Below are 25101 nucleotides of genomic sequence, written 5' to 3'. Positions count from 1 at the left end.
TTGGCTTCTTAAAGGTGCCACATGTGGATTTCTCATACATAATGCCAAAATTAATATGAAAATCTAAATTACAAGACCTAAGATTACACACAACAGAAAGGCCACAGTCTCACGTGAATAAAATTCAGAGCAAGGCTTAGGTAACTGGGTCTTAGGTAAAATTACTCTCAGTAAAGCTGTTGATAAAGCAGTAGATGTACCATTTCTTGAATTATTGCTGTTAAAAAGCCCTGTAATGTTAAATCCAACATATCCAAGAATGTAATCTCCATAATAAAAAAATATTGCCTTAATTTTTTTCCAAATTAGATTAAACAAAAGGTAACCAATTTTAACTCTCACCCAGCTGTAGATGAAGAAACAGAAAATTGGCCACACAACAGCCCCCACTAAGTAAAATAGTTTCCTTAGCCTCATTCTGATTCCCAGACTTAGTTAACAATCAATGAAATTCAATTTGCCTCACCCTGGAGTGCCAAAATAAAAGATGTGATGGTTTGGGTGTTACCTGTCCCCCTACACTTTGTAAAATCACCCAGGCTAGACTCAGCGGCTCTGGAAATTGAATGAAGCTTTATATTTTCATCTTAGCACAATATACAAGCAGATATTTACAATATATATACAGTTATATACAGAAATACACAAGTTAAAAGGTAACAGAGAAACACAACAGCCCTCGCAGAAACCTGAGTCCCCAGGAGGGGCTCCCAACTGCCCTTCCACCTTCTCCCATCCCTCTCTACCTTACTCCAGATACTGCCTTGTGCCCAAGGACGACTGAAAGGTCAGCCAGGGGAGCTGTGAAGCAGGTGGATGTATCAGAGACAGCAGGTTAGGTTAGAGAGAGAAATGCAGCCCACAGCCCGGATAGAGAGCATCTCCCTTATCTATGTTTTGATTCTTGTTGTTACACATCTCAGCAAGCCTACAAGTGAAGTAGACACCACCATTGTTTCTCTTTCACAGCCTGTAATCTAGTTCTTCTCACCACAACATTCTAGCTAGCTTCAAACTAGCACACCTGAGACGTTGCTCTGGAACAAGAGAGTACGCGAAATACAAGCTATAGCAAAGAGTAGAGCCTGGCTAGACAAGTCGGCATTACAGATTCATTTTTACCCCCCAAACAAAACATGAATAAAGGGATTTCTGAGTGGGATGTCCTCAGCTGTTGAAGCATCCTAGTATCCTAGTATTCTCTCTAGTATCAGGTGATACGACGAAAGGAAACGGCCTGAAATTGTGCTAGCGGAGAAATAAAGTCTTAACGGAGAGTGGTCAGGCATTGGAAGAGTCTGCCCTGGGAGGTGGTGGAGTCACCATTCTCAGAAGCACCCGAGAAAGGTGAGCATGGCACTATGGGACACGGTTTTACGGCCACGGTGATGAGATTAACGGTTGCGTGTAATGATCTCAGACGTCTTTCCCAAGTGAAAATAACCCCGCGCAGCTCTCTCATAAAGGGATCATTACTGTGGAACCCGCGTTAAAGAGTCTGACTCCCGGTGCCGGTGACAGCCCCAGCACCCGTTTCTGCGCCGACATGGAGCGAAGCAAGTGCCTCGTCCCGTGCGCCGCCTGGTCCCCGCACAGCGGGCGAAGAGCCCCGGCCTGTGACAACGGCAGACGCACAACCGCCACCGACTGAGCCCACCGCGCTCCGCGGCCGCACACCGCAGACCGGGCCCGCCTCGCCTCCCGCAACCGGAAGGGGCGGTGCCGCCGGGCGCGGTGCAGCCTATCGGAGCTCTCCCGGAAGCGGAGCGCGCCCGGGCGCGCGGCGGCGGGGCAGCGGCGGTCCCGGCGGGGCGATGCCGGGCAGGAAGTCTGCCAAGGAGAAGAAGCGGCGCCGGTCCCGCTCCTGCTGTCCGGCGGGCGCCTCGGGGGCGGGTGGCAGCGAGAGGAAGCGGAAGAGCACCGAGTCCAGCCACGGTGGCGCGGAGGTATCGCGGCAAGGAGAAGGAGAGGACGGGAAGGCGCTTGGCGGCTTTGCCGTTGCTTTTGCTCGCTCCGCCGCGGAGTGGCCGCGCAGAACCGCCTTTCTAGGCCAGCGTCGTGCCCTGGCTGTTGTCGGCGGCGTGCTTTGGCTGTGGGGAGGGTTGGGGGACAGGCGGCTGTGCCCATCTCTCGGTCGGCTGATTGTCGGCTTTTCGCCCTGGCCTGTGCCCCGGACACAGTACCTTCCGTCAGAACGGGACAGCTCGCAGCTGCACAGAGGAGCAGATCGGGGCAGGTAGCGAGATGTTCACGGCCCAGGCGGCCAGAGCTGTGCTGCGCCCCATGCACGTTCCGGGGAGGCTGGGCTTGCGTTTTCCCAGGTGAAAGAGATAGGGGGCTGTTCCCCAGACGTGCCCCTAACCGCGGTGATCGCAGGGGTATGGGTCTGTTCTCGTAGGTGTCGGTACGCGAGCACAAAAAATGTCACCAAATGCACTCCTGAGGGACTTGCGGGGCTGCCATAAGGTATTTCTAGCGGTTTTCTTTTAACTGCGAGGCTCTGATGTATGGAAAATGTGATTGTATGCCAAATCCTTTCTTAGTAGGGCAGGTGTAAGTTGTGAGGTTAGTGATTAAATTGCACAGCAAATCAGGCAGATTTCTAATGCATTAAAGGATGCTTTCATGTCTAAGCAGCAGCTAGGTATTTGCAGATAATGTTTCCCAGGTAATATTTATAAGTATCTTCTTGTGTCTTGGAACCTTGTAAGATTTCTCCTAGTCTGAAAATAGTTTCAGTAACCAAAAATACAGCTTCCATGATAAAGTTACTTTGCAAACCAAAACAAAATTTGTAAACTCAGAAGTCTGTTTTAGGATTTACTTTGCAGTTATGACGGGAGCGCTACTGCAAGCACAAATGAAGCTCCAGGTTTCTTTTTCAGGTTGCTCAAAAATGTTAAAATTGTGCTTGTTCACCTTGATTTTAGGAAGCAAAATGCAATGTACCATGTGGAGAGAAAGTACAGGAAGCTGAAGAGCCCAGTGATATAGAAGAAGGAGGATTAGATCTCAGTGTCTCGCTCAAGCCTGTCAGTTTTTACATCACAGACAAGAAGGAAATGCTGCAACAGTGTTTCTGTGTCATAGGCGAGAGAAAACTGCAGAAGATGCTGCCTGATATTTTAAAGGTATTGGAAGTATGCTTTCTATTTATATATTTTTTACAGTCTTGAATGTTGTGTTACAAAGCTTATTTATTTCACAAGTGTAGTGACTTTCCAGCTTAACGGCTGCCTTTGTGTTTCTTAAATAAAGATTATATCAAGTCTCTCAAAGTGAGACTTTTAAAAGATTTGGTATAGTTATTCCAACTAATTCTTTTTCCACTGCTCAGCCTTTGCTGAACTGCAGGCTGCTTCTTTTTCTATCATCTGCTTGTACTGGTTAGTGTAGAAGGAGTTTAATAATTGCATGAAATAAGTTGTGTAGTGTTGTTCAGTGATCAATATGGTGATTTATGGATAAAAGTTTGATTTCTCTTTGTGTCAGCTGATTTTCTTTGTAATTCATCTCTTTTGAGATAAGTCATTAAATAAAACCTGTCTTGATGAGCAACTTCTGAAGATGTAACTTGTGTGGAATTCAGTGATAGCATTTCCAGATCTTTACTGGCATAGAGCATGTGGGTTTTGAGTCTTGTGTACTGCAGAACTTGGTAAATCTAATTTAAGCTTTCAGCCTTTACAGAATTAGAGTCTGCATATGAAATAGCATTTGTGTGGTGTTTGTTAACTTTGATATTAATTAATGTAAGTGGGGCAGGACTTCTTTATTTTAAATGTAATAGATTGCATACAATCTCATCCGTTTCTCATCTCTGGGAGAAGAAATCTGGAGCAGCTGGGGGCAAAGGCATTACTGAGTTTGAAAGCAATTTGCCCAGTGCTGTAGAACCAAACCTACAGTAGGGTCCTGAAGATTACAATATGATCAACACTTCCTAATTTTGACACTTGTACATAGTTTCATGGTTTCTTTGAGAGCATGAGAGAAATTATGACTTTATTTCACCAGGAGGGCACCAAATAGTGTGAAATATGTGAAGTTAACTGGAACACCCATAAAATCTGTCAGCATGTGGTATGTTTCAAACATGAGAAATGGATCACAATTTACATAAGAAATATGTTTTATTTTTATGTTACACAACCATTGGCTTGTTGCCAAGAGCAGTTTGTGAACTTGGAATCAACTTACAGCTTCTGGTCTTTGTAGGATTAATTACGTAATTCACTTGCTCCCAGGTGAGGGAGAATTAGGGGTAATCAGGGCTACAAAAGCTTCACACACTTTATGTGGTATTCCTGCTGCTCAGTATTGCAACTGCAGTGAAAACTTGAAGCCATAGATCAAGGAGCTGATTAGGTGTATTTAGCTTCTCAGAAGAAAACACACATGCAGTTTCTGGTAGCTGTCAAAACTGAAACACCTCCCTGATGGTCTTCAGCAGCTGCATCAGTGCAGGTCTCATTGGGAAGCGATTGGCAGTCTGAGTCAGCTTTTCATTCAGTGCAGTTGAAGTACCACTTATGCTCAGAAATTTTTACTAACTTGTGGTCTGTCTTACTGATCATAGAGCTGTTCAATGGAGGAAATCAAGAGGCTTTGCTTGGAGCAGTTGGAGCTATTATCTGAAAAAAAACTGTTGAAGATACTTGAAGGTATGAACTTAACTTTTAATTACCACTGTCCACTGCAGTGTAGTCTGCCTCTAAACTGAATTTTTGTTTCTTGCTACTAGCATATATAGAGCCTTACTAGTCAGTATATATTAGTGTATATATATATATGTGCATATAGAATATTACAATCATTTTGGTTGGAAAAGATCTTCAACATCGAGTCCAACTGTTACCTAACTCTGCCAAGTCTGGTGCTAAACCATGTCTCTTAGCACCACATCTATGTGTCTTTTAAACACCTTGCGGTATAGGTATTCAACTGCCTCTGTAGAGAGCCTATTCCAGGGCTTGAGAACTGATTCAGTGAAGAAGTTTCTTTTAATATTCAATCTAAACTTCCCCTAATGCAACCTGAAGCCATTTCCTCTCATTTTGTCACTTGATACCGGAGTAGAGTCCAACAGTCACCTCACTACAATCTCCCTTCAGGTAGCTGTGAAGAGTGGTGCCAGTATACATATGTATTACTATAACATAGATAACATAAATACATAGGCTAATAATAATACATAGTGTGTGTATGTAAGTATATATGCTAACTTTTATCTTTTAGGCTTGAATTAAATAATCCATTGATTTAGAAGCTATGAGGAACACACTGAGAAAACACTAGTATAATTTTGTTGTTCTTAATACCTAGACAAAGCTTTTGGCTTGATGGCAAAAACAAAGCTGCAACAGTATTGTTGGAAATCAGTTATTTTAGTTACACTGCCTTTGGTTGTCTGCAGGGGGAATCTCATGTACTGCAATATGAGCTCAGTTAATAATTGCACTTTGTTGTGTAGTTAGAGGATTCTTAGTGCATCACTCTGCTGAGACACACTGTTCATCTACTTTTATTAAGAATATGATACTCAAGCTTTTTAGTATCTTACTGAGCTTCCATCTGGTGGTGAAGGACTATAGAATTTATTCATAAAGATACTGTTTTCTTCTCAGTTAAGTGTAACTTTGCAAAACTGGAATGCTGTAGAGTAACTTCAATTAATTCTGTCTCCTTTGCTTTAGTCCCTGTAGTATTGTAAGAGCAATTGATGTTTTGTTGTCATAATCACAGAGTCAAAGAATGCTTGAGGTTTGGAGTGACCTCCAGTGATTGAGTCAAACCCTCCTGCAAAGCAGGACCACTTAAGGACAGGGACATGTCCAGGTGGATTCTGAAGACCTATAGAGCAGGAGACTCCACAGCCTCTGGGCAGCCTGTTCCAGTGCTCTGTCACCCTTGCAGTAAAAAAGTTTTTTCTTGTGTTGAAGTGGAATTTTCTGTGATTGAGTTTACATTCATTACCCCTTGTCTTATCACTAGTTACCACTGAAAAGAGACTGGCTACAAAAAGGCCAATTATGTGCCTAGTAGCAAACACATAAATAAAGATTTTTTTTGTTTTCACTAAGTTTAATTTGAGGACACTTGCTTTATCTGGGCTTGGGAAACTCTTTTGCTGATTACAGTAGAGTTAATAATTAAGACTAAGCCTAACTATTGCATTAATTGTATAACTTGCCTAAATTGTTTTGTTTGAAATTGTTTATTTCTAGGCAAAGGTGGAGCTGATTCTGATACTGATGATGAGGCAGATGGAGACAAGACTGGAGGTGAATCAGTCAGTCAGTGAGTAAAAGAAAAAACACTTAAAAACGTAGCTTAAGAATGCTGCACAATGTAAGGATTTTTCATGAGACATTATCAAATACTGTATTTAAAGACCCAGTTGCTATATCCTTAATTATATCAGTGCTTTCATTGAGTGACAAGAAGCTGTGACTGCTAGAAAGCACTAAACTTATAGGCACTTCTGTCACTTTCTGACACTCAATGTCTTGAGTACGTAACTTGGTTTCATGGTGGTATTACTACCCGTCTACTGAGTTTTGGTAGCTGAACTTGTGCACATTCCTACCCTGCAGCAGAAATGGCTTGGCTTAGTCCTCTGAGTGAGCTAAAGCAGGCTGAGTAATGCTTTGGTCAATGAATTGGGTTAAGTACATTTTCAATTCAGCTGCAATGTCTCTTCTTTAACAAACTCATTAACACTCTAGTCAGGCCGCACCTTGAGTACTGTGTCCAGTTCTGGGCCCCTCAATTCAAGAAAGATGTTTTGGTGCTGGAACATGTCCAGAGAAGGGCAACAAAGCTGGTGAGGGGCCTGGAGCACAAATCCTATGAGGAGAGGTTGAGGGAGCTGGGCCTGTTTAGCCTGGAGAAGAGGAGGCTCAGGGGTGATCTTATTACTGTCTACAACTACCTGAAGGGGCATTGTAGCCAGGTGGGGGGTGGCCTCTTCTCCCAGGCAACCAGCAATAGAACAAGGGGACACAGTCTCAAGTTGTGCCAGGGTAGGTATAGGCTGGATATTAGGAAGAAGTTCTTCCCAGAGAGAGTGATTTCCCATTGGAATGGGCTGCCCAGGGAGGTGGTGGAGGCACCGTCCCTGGGGGTCTTCAAGAAAAGCCTGGATGAGGCACTTAGTGCCATGGTCTAGTTGACTGGATAGGGCTGGGTGATAGGTTGGACTCGATGATCTTGGAGGTCTCTTCCAACCTGGTTGATTCTATGATTCTTCCTACTGGTCCTTCATTCCTACCTAGCTGAAGCAGCACTGACAGTCACCTGTTTCCTGTGTTCTGTCTCAGGTTTTAGTAGAGTTTCGTGAACAGAGGCTTCTGGTTTCTTATTCTTAGGTTAGCATCAGTTTTGTAAAGACCAATAAGATTTTTTAAAGCTTTTATTAAAATACTTGATTAAAACAAGTTTAATGGAGTATGTTACTAAGTCACTTTCGTTATCAAAAGCCTGGACTTTGACAGTTTCTAAGGAAGCAGTTGAGGGAAGTTACCAGTTGTCACCCACAAAGTATCAAATTGAGTCTAACTTGTTTGGAGAAGACTAAATGAAGAGATTTCCTTTGTTCATTGCTGACTTGAGTGCAACACGGACTCAGTGCACAAGACTGAAAAACCTCTGAGACAATACCAGGCAATACACCAGTGTTGGGCAGATTAAAGTATCTCTTGGTTGCCAATTTGTTTGTTCACCTAGCCCTACTAAACAGGAAGAAATTGATAGAAAAGATAGAGATAGTGATCCAAATTTCACATTCTGGCCAGTATTTTTGATTTCACAGAAACCTGTTTTCTGTTCCTCTCTTGGCTTAGGACAAGTGAGTGAAGTTACTGAAGTGATTTTATTATTTCACCATGCATCATACAAATGTACTACAAAATGTAGTGATAGTAAGTTAAATGATACTTCAGTTTCTCTTGTGTGATACTGTTTTAATACCATCTGACACTGTTTATTCTAGGGTTCCTTTTGTAGTTGATTTCTGACTGTATCCCATCCTTAGGTCTTTGTTGCCCATATGACCTGTGAATGGTGTCAATACAACCATTTACGTGGACTAAGTTTAATATTGTGGATGTTGTCTTCCTCTGGCTACTTAAATTAAAAATAGTATCAAAACCAACAAAGTAGGGTTTGTATGAAAGAGTTTCTTAAGTGATTAATGTTTTGCTAGTGAACTTCTGAACAGAGTGAGAAGATGAACTTACTGAGAAAACCATGAACAGTGACTCAGGATTTTGATTTCTGGAGAAAGTGTATGTGGTGGTGGTTTTGGATTTTTTTTTTTTTTTTTTTTTTGTTAAGGCCTAGTTCACAAGCTCTTTACTGTTGCAAGACACATGAAGTGTTCTTCATCTTAAAGAATTATGGCAAAACGAGTACTGCTAGATTTCAGGAAGGTAGTTCTGTGGCTGCAGGGTATTTCAAAGCTGCTGTTGAGACATAAATACATGACCTGTAGCCACAGCAGAAAATACATGACCTGTAGCCACAGCAGAAACAACAAAATAAGGAAAATAAGCAGGATATTGTATCAGAAATTAACAATAGGTTATTAATTATGGCTATTAATTTCTGTATGACTATTTTTGTTATTAATATTAAAAAATCGGGAAAAATCCCTAAAGTTCTTTAGAGAGAGGCTGAGGGAGCTGGGGTTTTTTAGCCTGGAGAAGAGGAGGCTCAGAGGTGACCTCATTGCTGTGTACAACTACCTGAAGGGAGGATGTAGCCAGGTGAGAGTTGGCCTCTTCTACCAGGCAACCACCAATGGAACAAGGGGACACAGTCCCAGGTTGTGCTAGGGAGGTATAGGCTGGGTGTTAGGAGGAAGTTCTTGACAGAGAGAGTGATAGGCATTAGAATGGGCTGCCCAGGGAGGTGGTTGAGTCGCTGTCTCTGGAGGTGTTCAAGAAAAGACTGGATGAGGCATTTAATGCCATGGTTTGGTTGACTGGCTAGGACTGGGTGCTAGGTTGGACTGGATGATCTTGGAGATCTCTTACAACCTGGTTGGTTCTATGATTCTATGGTTGAGAAGAAGCAATTGCACAGAATTAAACAGTTTCATCGATAAGAACTTGGAAAACAATAATGTGAGAACAGTCTGGCATTCACTCCAGCATATACTCATGATGCCTTAGTCCCTGAGTATGTCTCCTGTATGAAAGATGCTTTTAAACTCACATTGGTCCTGGGGTGAAATACAAATATTTCAGGCAGAGGAAGAAGGAGATGCCATTAAGCCACCAGTGTGAGCTGCAAACACATGGCTGCCTGTTAACAAGCCGCAAACAAGGAAATGCTCTGTGCAGACAAAGACACAGTGCAGAAAGGCTACACATAGAAAGGCTAGCTGTAGAAAGGGATGATTTTCTAAGTCATCCCCCTTTATATACCCGATTTTGAAATCAAACTGGCCAGTAGGCACTAGCACCATTGTTCTGGCCAATGAATTCAAAGCTTCCTGCCTTTGACTATGCAGGCACATTGAGGGCAGCACAAGACACCTGGCACGAGGTGCTAAGCCCCTAGCCCTCAAGGCTTTGCTGGGGCGAAACCCTTATTGTTTGCTCAATCTTCTCACTCCCAGACCCCAGCACAACAGGAGGAGGACACCCAGGGTTAAACCTGCCCAGCAGGATTTATGCCCTACCAGGACAGATGTACCATTTTTTAAACTAGTGGATATATGAAGACACTTTCCTGAAACTAGGAAAGTTTCACAAAAGCAACCTGTATGGGATGTAAGTTGCAACTTGGAAGTCTGCTGTTTTTGCAGTGTACAGATAATTTTCCAGGCATGAGCAACAAGTAAAGTGAATGGGTGTTTTCTATCTTTTCTCATAGCAATGCTGAAGTGCAGCAGAATTTAAACTGCCCAAGTTCTTTAACCATTGTTGCCAAAGACTGACAAAGCTAGGTCACTGTACCTTGCTGATGAGAAACATGAGAGCAGTACAAAACCCAGAAATGTTGGTGGAAATTATAGACCAGATTACTTCTGAAGAACAGAATATTGGAGGTGGCCCTGATTCTTCTACCTGTGTCTTCATCCTGATAGTTTTAATATTGCAAATGCCTTCAGATTGGCCAGGTGAGATAAGCTGGTATATGAATTGTGGCGTGTCTTCTCCTTTTAACACAGCACATTAAAAAATGGTGTGCTACACACATAGCCGTCTCAAACCCTTGGCTCTTAGGTTCAGCAGTGTTCTTGCTTTAACAACAAAAAAACTGAACCCAAACAACCACCACCAAAAATCCAAACCAAAGAAGAAAAACAAAACGACAACCACTAAACCAAATTAAACAACCTAACAAACAAACTAAACAACAACAACCCTCCACAAACAAAAACAAACAAGAAAATACCCAAACCAAACAACAGTGTCAAAAAACACACACAAAAAAGAGAAGCACACACAAAAAAGAGAAGCAGACACAAAAAAAAATGAGAGGAAGGGGGAGAAAGATGTTTTGCTGATAGAGGAATAGAAGAATAATAAAGAAATATGTGAAATGAGGAAAAATGAAGGTTTTGTATTAATCATTAAAGCTCAGTGCTCAATAAGTAGGGCAAAATTAGGCTTTCACAGCTGCAAAATGTCACAAGCCTTTTTTAATAAATAGGTCTAATCTTTGGACATTTAGGTTAACTTTTTTTTTCAATCTGCATGTAAATGAAAGTTTGCAAAACTTAAAAAAACTGTTTCAGTCAGAACAGCAAAAAATCAGTCAACAGCCGAGGAGACTAAAGCTGCATCAGTGAGAAATAGTGAAAATTGCACAGCTAAGATGAAATCTCCAGAGGTGGGGCCCCAGTCGCCTCCCTGGCCGACCCCAACCACCCTCATAGTAAAGAACATGTTCCTAATATCCAATCTAAATCTTCTTTTCTGTAGTTTGAAGCCATTGCCCTCGTCCTATCACCATGGACCTTTGTAAGCAGTCTTTCTCCATCCTTCTTGTAGACCCCCTTCAGGTAATGGAAGGTCACTATTAGGTCTCTCAGAGTCTCCTCTTCTCCAGGCTGAACAACCCCAGCTCACTTAGCCTGTCCTCACAGCAGAGGTGCTCCAACCCCCTGGTCACTTTCATGACCTTCTCTCTGGGCCCACTCCATCAGGTCTATATCCTTCTTCTAATCGGTGCTCCAGACCTAGATACAGTGCTCCAGGCAAGGTTTCACCAGAGCAGAGCAAAGTGGCAGAGTCACCTCTCTGAATTTGCTGGCAATGCATCTTTTGATGCAGCCCAGGCTGTGATTTCCCTTCTGGGCTGTAAGCTCTCACTGTCTGATCATGTACAGCTTCTCATACATCAGCATCCCTAAGTCCTTTTCCATTGGGCTGCTTTCTATCACCTCATCCCCTGGTCTGTATTGGTAGTGAGGATTGTTCTGGCACAGGTGCAGAACTGTGCATTTGCTGTTGTTGAACCTCTGGTTGCACTTTGGTTGTTTGTAATAGTTAATATATTTTTAATTATTATCTGAATTTAAATGGATTAATTTGTTTGCCCTGGGAAGACTTTTCAGAATGAAAAAGGCAGTTTGTTTATATTCTCACTGTTGGTTCTTCCTAGTTTGTCTTGGTTACTTGTGACTGTCTTATAAATGACTTTTTTTCCCTGCATTCTTTGATGTATTATTAAATAACAAATTAAATATAAATAATGAATTAATCAGTTGAATCAATCATGCAACATCAAAGTTTTGGGTTTTTTTTGTTTAAATCTGACTTGTCTTAGTTGTTGTCATGGACATGTAAACATGTGAAAGGAAAATGGTAATACCAAGACTTACCTTGGTAAAAATAAATGATTGGAAACATGAGTTTCCTTCTTTCATCTTTGTTTGGTTTTGTTTTTTTTTAAATAAATTTACAGTCATATACCTTCAGCAACATCCACACTGCTCTTGTGAGACCCCCACCTGGAGAGCCATAGTACATGGAGGTTGCAGTGATGTGGGTGTTGATCTCTTCTCCCTAGTATCAAGTGATGGAATGAGAGGAAATGGACAGAAATTGTGCTAGGGGAAGTTTAGGTTGGATATTAGGAAAAAGTTTTTACTGAAAGAGTGGTCAGGCATAGGGATTGGTTGCCCAAGCAGGTGGTGGAGTCACCATCCTTGGAGGTGTTCAAGAAATGTATGGACATGATACTTTGAGACGTGGCTTAATGGCCATGGTGGTCTGGTTGGTGGTTGGACTTGATGATCTTAGAGGTCTTTTCCAACCAAAACAATTCTATGATTCCTCTGATAAGCATCCCTTTTCCTAAGTTGTGCTGTTATTTTACCTCACTCTTCATAATCTGCTGGAGTTGTGGTACTCTCTCAATTACAGATTTCTGACAGCAATGCATATTCCTTAAAGTGATAGGTTCAGTACAGAATCGATGTGCATGGGCCCCAGGTGGGCACTGCACCAGCTTGGAGCATGCCAACATGCCTTCCTTAATTCCATGCCCTGGTATAGGTAGTTGGGAAGAAGCTATTTTCTTACAAGAGGATTAAACAAGATTAGCAAATCGAGAGTAAAACTGAACTGTGACCTGAAATGCTTCTGTTTGGCCACAAGATGGTGTGAAATGACCACTTGTTAAATGAAGTAGTGAAGGTTCAACAGCAATACAGTCTAAACCAATCAATTCTAAAGAGAAGATACATGCTATATATAAAAGTACTTTTGGATTCTCAAAATTCTTTTGCTGAAAATAGGCAGTCATTACAGGAGCATCGTTTTGCTGTAATCAGAAACACTGCCAAGGCAACAGGAAGGAGCTTTATGAGTTTTGTTATGTGACCCATTCAATTGATAATTTTTTTTTATGTAGTTGTTACAGTGAGCAATAGGTAATTTCACAGCCAGTATTTGAACCATAGTGAGTTTTCTGGCAAAGGGGTAACTATAATTTCTCAGTGAAATTTTGTGTTGAGACTCAAGGTAATAATGGTGAAGTGAATTGTCTTGCCTGCATACTATTTATGCAAGAATAGGCCATCCCTAGAAACACATTGCTGTCCAATGCAGAGATGACTGCTTAGTTCAAAATGATGAAGCATGTATATGAGGGAGGATGGGATAAGGCACCCCAGGCAGCTTTGGCTCTTAGTGATGAGTAGGATCTATCACAACCTTATTCTGGTCATGATTTGAGTGACCAAGCAGAACAAAAGTCTAGGAGTTGCTTAGAAAAAAATGGGGAGGAGAGAGAGAAGAGAGATAAGTGAATGCATCCAGATATGTTAACAGCAGCTGCTCCAGACTGCCCTGCAGTTGCTGACACTTGAACATACAAGCCCACTAGGCTTGCATCCCCTTTCCAGTTGCTTCTCAGACCTCTTTAGGCACAAGCCTCTCTGCTGCTGCAGATGCACGATCATCCTGTTGATCTCTTGGGTGTCTAGCAAAGCTGTGGCCCCTCGACTTGTCTGCTTGCAAACCCTTGTCTCCTTCAGGAGTTTGGTCTCTGATCTTACAGGCTGGTACTTGTCTCAGACCTCTCAACCTACTTGCCTGCTAGGCTAGCCTGAGTTTTGCTGGTGAACTGCAAGTGTCAGCATACACACTGATGCATAACGTTGGAGTTTGCCAAGGTAGTATGCACATTTTTCATTTTGTCTAGTTTCTGACAACACAATTTTGTGGGTCCCTGTGGCCTGTAGTCCCCTTTACAGTTTCTGGCACTTAGGCACACATTTATGTGTACATACAGAGGGCTAGTGTCCTCTCAAGTTGCTGCCTAGAAGTGTCAAGGCACTTGTTAGGCTTTGATCTGTAGCCTTTAGCTCTGGCCTGGAGCCTGAGGGTGCTTTTGTAGACTGTGCAGGCCCACTGGAGCGGTAACTGGGGCGTGTCTCAGCTAACTGACTATATGCTTGTGTGTATGAGTGCAAAGCTTTCCCTTAGTCTGTGCTCTTCTTGAGCCACCTGAACTGAGCCTGGTAATGCCATGTTGTGCAGTGGTCCTTTCCCTGCTATGACTGCAAGAACACTGAGACTCTGGTTGCCATATCTATACCATCACATACGGCAGTCCTAATTTTATTTATTGAATTGCTGGGCTTATTTTGCATCTAACAGGTGAGGGCTTTAATCCATTTTGCAACACCTGTGACCTTTGTAGTACAAGGCTGATGATTGGAATAGAACATAAATGAACAAACCTTTCTTTCTGAAGAGGCAAAGTTTAAATAATATTCTGAAGGAGTTATCTGTATATACACAACTTTCTGGTCAGCATATCTATTTGAACATTTAGTTTGTGTCCATTCCTTCTCTTTCAGCCATGTGTGGGAATGGAAAGTCCAACATTGAGGGGTTGGAGTGATACCAGCCTTGGTCAGACAGGGAAGCCAACTGAAAGGATACACAGTACTGAGTTCTGAGAAAAGTGAATGACAGGGGACAGTACATTTCTCTTTCCTCACTTAAGGTGAAAAAAGGAGGAAAAAAAAATCAGGTGCTCTGTGAGTATACAAAGAGTTACACATTCTCCTTAATTATTGTATACACATTTTATTTACAGTTGGTACAAAAAGTGGGAGAATCATGACAGTAATTTCTGGTTCAATAGAAAAGGATGTACTAATCAAAACAGCTTGCTGTCAGACCAAGATGACTCTTAAGTATTATGGTGTTGTCCCTCCTGACATAACCACTGAAAAAAAATATGCCTGTGAGAGCATGGGGAAAATAGATCTTCGTTCAATTTTAGGTAAAGCCTTCAGACTACTGCTAAAAACCAAGTTGTTAATGTCATTATATTTAGATCTGAGGTACTGGAATACTGTTATCCTTTTTGTAGTGCTGTTTAGCTCCCACAGGCAGAACGGTTGCATTCATTCCATGTTAACATGCGTGAAACCAATGACACACCAACATTTAGGGTAGTGAATTGTCAGTTTTCCTTTCAAAATGCTTTCTAAACATGGCAACTCAAACTCAACTCTTCCTGTGATTCAGTGTTATTCTGCCTTCCTTCTTCCTACCTTTTTCACAGTATTTTCAGTTTGTGTAACTAAAAGGTGCAAATCTGTGAAAGACATGAGCATTTCACATAAATATCTCTTTATCCTTTCTATCAGGGAGTTGAAACCTTACAGATTAAGGATAGAAATCTTTAAATGGCATAAATAGAGGTAGTGACTCAATCTAACAGTTCAATTGCATTTTGTTTATTTCCAAAACTCTGCCTTTGCTAAAATATGAGATTGTGTTATAGGAGAGGTGGATGATGGTGAGGTAATGGCAACTTCATGAAAGTGGCTTAATTAAAAATTAAAATACTAAATAATACTTGAATGCAACTTAGAAGGATGATTTTTTTTCCAAGTCGTTTTAACTGCATGAAAATTACTTTAAGCTTTAGACAAAAGCTTGAGATATTAGGGATGGGCTGCCAGTGAGGATTGTTATTCTGAAAATCTAGGGTGTAGTGGAAATTATTACTTTGTCCTTGTTTATTGGTGGGCAAAGCAAAAAGGAATAAAAGACCTCATTTCAGGTGCTTAGTTTAGCACTCTGTGTTCCTTTTGTCTTTATTTATAGCGTAGCTGGCTTGTTGGCCTACCACCACATAATTTCTTGAGTTTATGTAAATGTTTCTAAGAATAAGTTTTCTGAAACAGTAAAATGTGAGAATTTAAGTGTCACCTTTGTTTTCAGACAGGACAACAGTATAGATTCTACTTCTTCTCTCAAGCTGGAAATTCAGGAGTCAAAACAAGGTATGTAGTGGAGAAAGTTGAAATGGTATTTTCTGGAGTAACTTAATTGGGCAGTGACTAACTCCAGACAACTTTTGCACAATAGCTGCAATCAGAGAAGCATGGTCTTAGAAATCAGGTGATGCAGGGTTGCAGCCTCTTTCTTGGGCCTAATTCCAGAAGAGAGTGGAACATTGAAGAAGATGTTGTAGGAACTTTGACTTCTTATTTCTGTGAGATAGGAAAGATTTGGGGGCTAGAAGCAAATTGCAGCTCTTCAAAGCTTGCTAGTTTAACTTCTGAACATGATTGAAGATCTCACAAGGCTCATTTGGCTCTTGGTATCTAGACTTTCATCTGCAAAGCAGCTTCAATCATTTCAGGATCTTGGTAGGCAGATGATTGCTAATACTGCTATTACCATTTGCTGAATTCTTTGAGAATCAGTTTTACTTTCTATTGAGATAATCATTGAAGTCTACAGTGCTCTGATTTGGTATTCGTAGCCATCCATACACTACAATATTTTTTGCCAAAGGACTGATTGTAATTAATCATTCTGTTCAGTCTTGATATATGACACCACACCTTACTTTGTTGTGCAGATCTAGAGTCCCAGGGAATGGTGCTTAACACCCACCACTCCTGATAACTGGCATAGTGCCAGTGGAAGTACACAACTCAGGTCTTTGGATCTCTGAGGATGAACCTTTTGTCTCTTTTAAAATGAAAAAAAGTAGAGAAAGCAAGAGCAGGTACTTTTGTGGTACACCTATGAGTGCCTGCTGGGTAAGGAAACAGCTTTCTTAAGCTGCAGCAGGGTTTGTTTTCTTCTACTCACTAATTCAGGGCCATGTCACGACTGGCAGTATTATTTTGTGGATGAAGCACTGGGATTGTAGGTGCCTTTGTCTCAGTCTGTTTATTGCCATATGCAGTAGCATCAGAAGAAATAGCTTTTTCAGTCAAAGAACATTGCACATTCTTACAGCTTGTATTACTCTTCTGCAAAGATTAACATTATTTGCTTCCTGCCACTTCTATTTCACTATTCAGGACATTGCCTAAAAGATGTCTGTAGGAGTATCTTTGTGAATTTAGTTTTTTTTTTCTGAAGTAATTCACAGAGGAATTAATCCTCGAAGGAAAGAGTCATAATTGAAGCATCAGAACTTCTAGGAGCAGTTTGCCATGGCTTTGTAAGGAATGCCTTAAATGTTCTTTGTTGTACTGTATGGAGTGACCTTAGAATGGATATATTACCTTCAAATTTCTACTGCTTTTGTATTATTAAAGGGGATTGATAACTATTGCAAGTGATTCCTTCATTGTTTGTTATGACTTAGTCAGCCAGGGTATGCTGACGGTTTTGGGATATAACAGTGGTTCCACTCAGCTTTAAGGAGCTTTTGAGAATATCAGTATAAAAGTAAGAACATAACTAATCATTTGCTGAGCTGCAGCCTGTGATGCAATAGGGAAGAAGAATGAGAGGGTAAGATAAATTGCATAAAATGAAAGTAAATGAATTAAGTATACTCAAATACATGTTGCTGTTGTACTTGAAGGGAAAAGTGAAAGTTATAAAAGTAATAAAGGTAATGAGAAATGCCAGCCACAATCTTTGTGGCTGGCTGAACACAACTGTTAAAAGGAAGAAATAAAATCCCTGAGATTATTAAATATCCATAGGCCCATGATCTTGTGTAATACAGAATATGGTATTAGACAGTCTTGGAGGCCCCAGATTCTGAATGGAACCTGAAGTGGCTTTTCCCACTTTCCTGTTCTGTACCAATTCTGAGACAGACATGAATCACTGTTCATACTGTGCTTCTGCTTAGTATGTCACCTGTACCAAAAGGAATCCTTTGGTAGGTTGTCTGTAGTCAACAGTAAGTACACAGCAGCTGCTGAATTACTCCTCCCACAGTGGAGTGGAGGAGATCAGAAGAGTAAAGGCAAAAAAAAACCTTATGGGTCAAGATAAAGACAGTTTAACAAGTGAAGCAAAAGCTGTGCACTAGAACAAAGCAATATATTGGATTTATTCATTACTTCTCATTGGCAGCCAGATTTTTAGCCACTTGGAAAATAGAGCCTTCACATACACTGAAGTTGCTTGGGAAGACAAATGCTGTAGTGATGAATATGCCTTTTTCCTCCTCCTTTCCTTGACCTGTTATTTCTGTGCACATGCAGTCATATATATGGTGGACAATATCCCTTTGTTCAGTTGAACTCAGCTGTTTTGGCTGTGCATCCCTCCTAACCTCTTCCCCATCTCCAGACCAGTCACTGTGGAGTCAGGATGACGAACCCAGAAAACCCTGAGCCTTTGCAGGCACTGTCCAGCACTGGTGTGTTATCAACACTGTTTCAGATACAAGTCCAAAAACAGCAGCACCTTACAGACTGCTGTGAAGAAAATAACTCTATCCCAGCCAGATCCAGTACAAAGTCAGTTTCTCTTTGCATTGAATTAGGATGAGTACACTGTGAATTTAACTTTCAGGCTTTGAACTATGATATGACGCACGTACTTCTGTGGTCAGTGGAAGAGCTGCTTGGTTGATCAGTAAATGCTGATGGATGCAATAGAGCAGGATAGAGTAATTTCCATTTCTTAATCCTGTTGGTTCCCATTTCTTCTGCTCTCTCACGTACTTTGCATCTTGCAAGGTAAAGTTATAAAGGTAGTGTAGAAAATAGGTAAAACTCCACCTGAAACTGAAATAATGATCTTGTTGCAGTGGGAAAGGGCTAAACTACTTAGGACTAGAGAAGGCCTTGCTACGTTCATCTGAGTACTTTATGTGCACTGCTGTGAAGAGGACTTTCTGTAGTTCAGAGTAATTTCTGTTGTAGGCTTTCAGTATTTATTGCTTGAAAATTGTGGTTTAACTTACAAAAATTAGGGACCAAAACCTGTCTGTAAACTCATCTGTAGTTCTTACCCTACATTTTGCAGTTTAATTTGCTTTTTATCAGCTTTGATTAGAATGTTGGAGGTGCCATTGTACGTTGGTTGTATGTGTTCCAATATATGCTGTATTTACCTATATGATCACAAGGTGTAGCAATTCATAAAGTAGCACTTCAGTGCTGTGACAAGTTCCCTTGCCTTGCTTTCCCTCCACTTACTTACACCCCCTTTGCCTTTTTTTAAAGCATAAAATTTTGCATTTATAGTTTTCTTAGTAATCAGTATTGATTTTTTTTTCCCTCACACCCTCAGGGTAGCAGAAATGTCACCAACCTCAAGGAAAAAGAGGTTTTTCTTCACTGCTTATAATTAAAACAAAATGTATGCATGATCCAGAAGGTGTTTCAGATGTTTTTTAAAAAGACAATATTTTTTTTTTCCCCCTTTAAAAGCAAAAGTGGTGTCTTTTGAGGCTGGTTGATTAAACTGATTTTGAACAAGGAACAATTTAATTTTTCTAATACATAATCTAGTGCTGGTCTTAGAAAAGAATTTTCCCTACTGCGAGGGGTTTGTACATAAACTGAAGGAGAAAATAGAAACCACTCTGTGAATTGGGAATTTTTTTGCACTTCACATTGGTATATTCCAAGGGAAAAAGACCATTTTTTAAAACTACATTTAAAAATGTTTCCTGTGTAATAAAAGATAGCAAAATATTGAAGTGTAAAACAGAGACTTCTAAAAATGCTGTTTCAAAAGTACTTTATTCTCTTTTGAAGGAGCAGAAAATGGTTTGTAATGGATCTGAAATCCACATCAAAAGAACATTCTTACTGAGAGGAATTATTCAGAAATTATTTCCAGGAGTTTTCCAACATGAAAACATTAAATCTGAGTATCTTGAGCAAAAAAAAAAGGCCAGTAATAGGAAGCTAACAAAGTTTAATGTATTAAAATCATAGGTCCCTGCTGTGTTAGACTGCATTATCAGTGATTTTTTTAATGTACTTTGAATGAATGTCAGTAAGATTTTGATTGCCTGATACTATAAAAGACCAATTCACAGAGGAAATATTTCCTTGGCTTTCCAATATGTTGGTTGGTTTATTGTTGATGAGCTATGCTTACAAATCAGTACTTCTGGCCCAGCAAATTTAAGCTTAAGGGACCAAAGGATGCAACTACCAATTCTGAAATAAAACTAATCAGTTGCTGAAATGGAACCTTTTAAGGACAGATGTCAGCATACTGATTTTAAAAGAGAGTCACAGAATTGTTTAGGTTAGAAGGGCTGTTTTAAGATCATCAAACCCAATGCTCCTGCTCAAGTGGGTCAGTGAGAGCAGGTTGTTCAGGACCATCTACAGTCAAGGTCTCAATATGTGCAAGGACAGAGACTTCACAACCTCCTTGGGAAGACCTCTCCGGCGTTTGACCACCCTTAGAGTTAAAATGTTTTCATGTTGCCAGAGGGAATGTCCCATGTTTTAATGTTCACCCATTATCAGTGGTCTCATCTGTGTGCATTACCCAGAAGAGTGTAGCTGCCTTGTCTCCACCCTTTTCTTAAAGGAGAATTAAAGAAAGTAACAAGAAAAAAGCCCCAGGTTTGCAATGCTATGTGAGTACATCTCAAGACTATTTTTGATCTATGGACAATCATTACAGACTAAAGTAGCTTACAAATAAGCGTAAACTTTCCATCTTTGTGGTAAGAAACTGTATGTATTTCAAAACCACAGACCTTTATCTCTAAACACTCATTATTAATTAACAGGGCACGCAGCCGTACCTGTGGATGTGGTGCTAGCAACAGCAATCATAAAGCCTTTAAAATCTGTAACTTTACCCTCACCTGACTATAAATTGTTGATTTTAAACAGGAACCAACCCTACTGTAAGTTCCAGAGATACTGAGGCCAGTGTGCCAAAAGCAGCAGCCTTTCTGTGTCCACATCTTGTGGACAGTCACTCAGGTTCTGACAGAGTTCTGCTTTCATTTCATTGCACTGCCTTTTCTAATTATTGTTACTTTTTTAATTTTGAATAAACTCTGAATTTTAGCCAGCTTTAAAGGCCGATGCCATAACCTCTTCTGTGTTTTATTAGAACATTGGATGTGGGGAGGCCTGTGGATGTGGTCTATCTGGACTTCAGCAAGGCCTTTGACACTGTCCCCCACAGCAAACTGCTGGCTAAGCTGTCAGCCTGCGGCTTGGATGGCAACACTCTGTGCTGGGTTAGGAACTGCAGGGTGCTGCACTTTGGCCACAACAACCCCATGCAGACATACAGGCTGGGGTCAGAGTGGCTGGAGAGCAGCCAAACAGAGAGGGATCTGGGGGTGCTGATTGATAAGTGCCTGAACACGAGCCAGCAGTGTGCCCAGGTGGCCAAGAGAGCCAGTGGCATCCTGGCCTGCATCAGGAATGGTGTGGTCAGCAGGAGCAGGGAGGTCATTCTGCCCCTGTACTCTGCACTGGTTACACCACACCTTGAGTAATGTGTTCAGTTCTGGGCCCCTCAGTTTAGGAGGGACATTGAGATGCTTGAGCGTGTCCAGAGAAGGGCGACGAGGCTGGTGAGAGGCCTTGAGCACAAGCCCTATGAGGAGAGGCTGAGGGAGCTGGGATTGTTTAGCCTGGAGAAGAGGAGGCTCAGGGGTGACCTTATTGCTGTCTACAACTACCTGAGGGGTGGTTGTGGCCAGGAGGAGGTTGCTCTCTTCTCTCACGTGGCCAGCACCAGAACGAGAGGACACAGCCTCAGGCTGCGCCAGGGGAAATTTAGGCTGGAAGTGAGGAGAAAGTTCTTCACTGAGAGAGTCGTTGGACACTGGAATGGGCTGCCCGGGGAGGTGGTGGAGTCGCCGTCCCTGGGGCTGTTCAAGGCAAGATTGGACGTGGCACTTGGTGCCATGGTCTAGCCTTGAGCTCTGTGGTAAAGGGTTGGACTTGATGATCTGTGAGGTCTCTTCCAACCCTGATGATACTGTCATACTGTGATTACTGAGTTAAGTGCATCTAAAATACTTGTGATAAATTCTGAATTGTTGCACTCACAAGTGGAATATCTGTTTATTTTTAGTGCTGTGCCTGACTATAGTGTGCAGCTTTTTTTTTTTGAATAGTGTTAAAATTTAATTTTCAGGACTGTACTTTGAAAGCTAAATTTACTCTAAAGATAGTAAGCAGTAGTAACATTTGCACTGCAGAGGTTTGCTTGTGTTATAAAACTTTATGACATTTTAATTGGGAAAATAGATCATGTGGCTCCATAGGATGGAATAAATTTTCCTGCTACTGTGGCTTTGGTATTCTGCACGTTTTTCTAAATGGACATAAAAATGCATCATCACTTGTCTGAACTACAACAGTCCTAAAAGTTGGAGAGAAAAAGAGGAATAAGTTGTCTTAAATTTACTGATGTTTTTGTCACTCTCTTAATGTGCAGGGGAACACTTTAAGCAGAATCAGTTTTGTAAGTAGAAAGAAAAATGTCTCTGTTAGGTTACTTAATTATCGTTACTTTGTGTTACAGGCAAGGGAGAAGATAGTGATGTCCTCAGCATAAATGCAGATGCTTATGATAGTGACATAGAAGGCCCATGCAATGAAGAAAATGGCCCAGACGTGCAGGAGAATGCTGTCAGAAGTGGAGCTGGTCAGATAGACGACCTGCAGAAGGACATTGAGAAAAGTGTGAATGAGATACTTGGGTTGGCAGAGTCCAGCCCAAAGGAGCCCAAAGCAGCAACCTTAGCTGTTCCTCCCTCAGAAGATGTTCAGCCATCAGCACAGCAGCTGGAGCTTCTGGAGCTTGAGATGAGGGCCAGGGCTATTAAGGCTCTGATGAAAGCTGGTGATGTGAAAAAACAGCTGTGAGATTGTTTAGACTTAACTTTCAATATTTGTTTTAAAGAATGTGTGATGTCTGTTCTCAGTGTTGAAGTGTGTTTGGGTTGGGTGTGGCATTCCTCATTCAAACTCTGTTGTGTATTCTGACCTGTGACTTAACATTGTTGGTTTCATTGCCTTGAGTGTGCTGCTTCCATGGGATATACAAAGTGGTTGGATGCTTCACTGAAATCACGTCTCTGTGCTGGATTATCTCCTCAAAGAACCCCACTATATAAAGAGCTATGCCAGGAATGTGGTGCCTTCCAGAAAGGTTAGGAGAATCAGATTTTTTTTTATAGCCCCATGGTTAATAGTTGTCATCTATTCTATTTATTAGCAACTTTTTTAGCTACTTGAGTAACCTGATTTATAATTCATGTTAAGGAAATCTTTGGTTGTGTGACTGCTTTCAGCAGTCTGTGATGGGATTTGAGATTGCTTATTTCTCTTTGGGGCTCAGCTCATCATCATGTAGCTATTCTAGTTAAAATCAGTTATGTTTCACTTAAAACCATACTTAAGTTTTATGAAGTTGAATTCCTAAAGGGAGAGATCTTTTCTTTCAAATAAACACAGAATCACAGAAGGTTAGGGTCTGGAAGGGACCTCGAAAGACCATCCAGTCCAAATGCCCTGGCAGAGGAGGATCACCTATACCAGCTTACACAGGAATGCATCCAGACGGGTCCTAAATATCTCCAGGGATGAGACTCCACAACCCCCCTGGGCAGCCTGTTCCAATGTTCTGTCACCCTTACAAAGGAAAAACTCTTTATCATGTTTCCTCAACTTCATGTTGCTTCAGTTTCCACCCATTGCCCCTTTTCATGTCATTGGACATCACCAAGAAGAGCCTGGCTCCAGCTTTCTGTCACTCAGCCTTCATGTATTTATAAACATTTTATGAACAGTTGCACCGTGTTGTTTTCAGAGTTATGGAAGTGCCTGGAAGTGACAAATGCCAGAGTTTCAGAGTTTTTATACTGTTTTGTTGTCTTCTGTGTCATAACTGAAATAAAGGGAAATGTTTGTGGTTTTTTTTTTCCTTGACTCCAAAGTTTTCTATTTTGGGCTTTTGGATTTGTTTAAGGTTTTTTTTTTTTTTAATGTTTGACATTTTAGGGCAATGCAGCAAATGAGAATAAATACCTTTTAAGAAAGGTGGGGGTTTTTTTTGGTTTTTTTTTTGGTTTTTTTGTATCATCAAGGTTGGAAGAGACCTCACAGATCATCAAGTCCAACCCTTTACCACAGAGCTCAAGGCTAGACCATGGCACCAAGTGCCACGTCCAGTCCTGCCTTGAACAGCCCCAGGGATGGCGACTCCACCACCTCCCCAGGCAGCCCATTCCAGTGTCCAATGACTCTCTCAGTGAAGAACTTTCTCCTCACCTCCAGCCTAAATTTCCCCTGGCGCAGCCTGAGACTGTGTCCTCTTGTTCTGGTGCTGGCCACGTGAGAGAAGAGAGCAACCTCCTCCTGGCCACAACCACCCCTCAGGTAGTTGTAGACAGCAATAAGGTCACCCCTGAGCCTCCTCCAGACTAACCAATCCCAGCTCCCTCAGCCTCTCCTCATAGGACTTGTGCTCAAGGCCTCTCACCAGCCTCGTCGCCCTTCTCTGGACACGCTCAAGCATCTCAATGTCCCTCCTAAACTGAGGGGCCCAGAACTGAACACAGTACTCAAGGTGTGGTCTAACCAGTGCAGAGTACAGGGGCAGAATGACCTCCCTGCTCCTGCTGACCACACCATTCCTGATGCAGGCCAGGATGCCATTGGCTCTCTTGGCCACCTGGGCACACTGCTGGCTCATGTTCAGGTGGGTATCAATCAGTACCCCCAGATCCCTCTCTGTTTGGCTGCTCTCCAGCCACTCCAACCCCAGCCTGTATGTCTGCATGGGGTTGTTGTGGCCAAAGTGCAGCACCCTGCACTTGGAGCTATTGAATGCCATCCCATTGGACTCTGCCCATCTGTCCAGGCGGTCAAGGTCCCGCTGCAGAGCCCTTCTGCCTTCCAACTCAGTCACATCTGCCCCCAGCTTGGTGTCATCTGCAAACTTGCTGATGACTGACTCCATGCCCTCATCCAGATCATCTATGAAGATGTTAAAGAGGATGGGGCCCAGCACAGATCCCTGAGGGACACCACTAGTGACTGGCCGTCAGCTGGATGTGGCACCATTCACCACCACTCTCTGGGCTCGGCCCTCCAGCCAGTTCCTAACCCAGCACAGAGTGTTGCCATCCAAGCCATGGGCTGACAGCTTAGCCAGCAGTTTGCTGTGGGGGACAGTGTCAAAGGCCTTGCTGAAGTCCAGATAGACCACATCCACAGGCCTCCCCACATCCACCAAGCGGCTCACCTGATCATAGAAGGAGATCAGGTTGGAGAGGCAGGATCTGCCCTTCCTAAACCCATGCTGGCTGGACCTGAGCCCTTTACCATCCCTTAGGTGCGCTCTTATCACCCCCAAGATAACCTGTTCCATCAGTTTCCCTGGCACTGAGGTCAGGCTGACA

The 25101-nt window shown here is 42.0% G+C and overlaps 1 protein-coding gene across 2 annotated transcripts; it reads left to right on the top strand.

Annotated features, from left to right (window-relative positions):
* Positions 1-1745: 1745 nt before the first annotated feature.
* On the top strand, positions 1746-23617 carry CAAP1 (caspase activity and apoptosis inhibitor 1). 2 transcript variants are annotated; one of them, XM_064140484.1, is made up of 6 exons: positions 1746-1946; positions 2931-3131; positions 4580-4664; positions 6228-6300; positions 15708-15769; positions 22218-23617. In XM_064140484.1, the coding sequence occupies exons 1-6, from the start codon at positions 1815-1817 to the stop codon at positions 22559-22561; spliced, it is 897 nt and encodes a 298-aa protein (XP_063996554.1). In that variant the 5' UTR covers positions 1746-1814; the 3' UTR covers positions 22562-23617. The 2 variants fall into 2 exon arrangements, with proteins under 2 accessions (XP_063996554.1, XP_063996555.1); XM_064140485.1 differs by lacking the exon at positions 15708-15769 and having other exon boundaries at positions 6228-6284.
* The last annotated feature ends 1484 nt before the right edge of the window (positions 23618-25101 follow it).

This window comes from Pogoniulus pusillus, chromosome Z (genome assembly GCF_015220805.1).
Source record: "Pogoniulus pusillus isolate bPogPus1 chromosome Z, bPogPus1.pri, whole genome shotgun sequence".
NCBI lineage: Eukaryota > Metazoa > Chordata > Aves > Piciformes > Lybiidae > Pogoniulus > Pogoniulus pusillus.
This window is presented reverse-complemented; position numbering and strand designations above follow the sequence as displayed.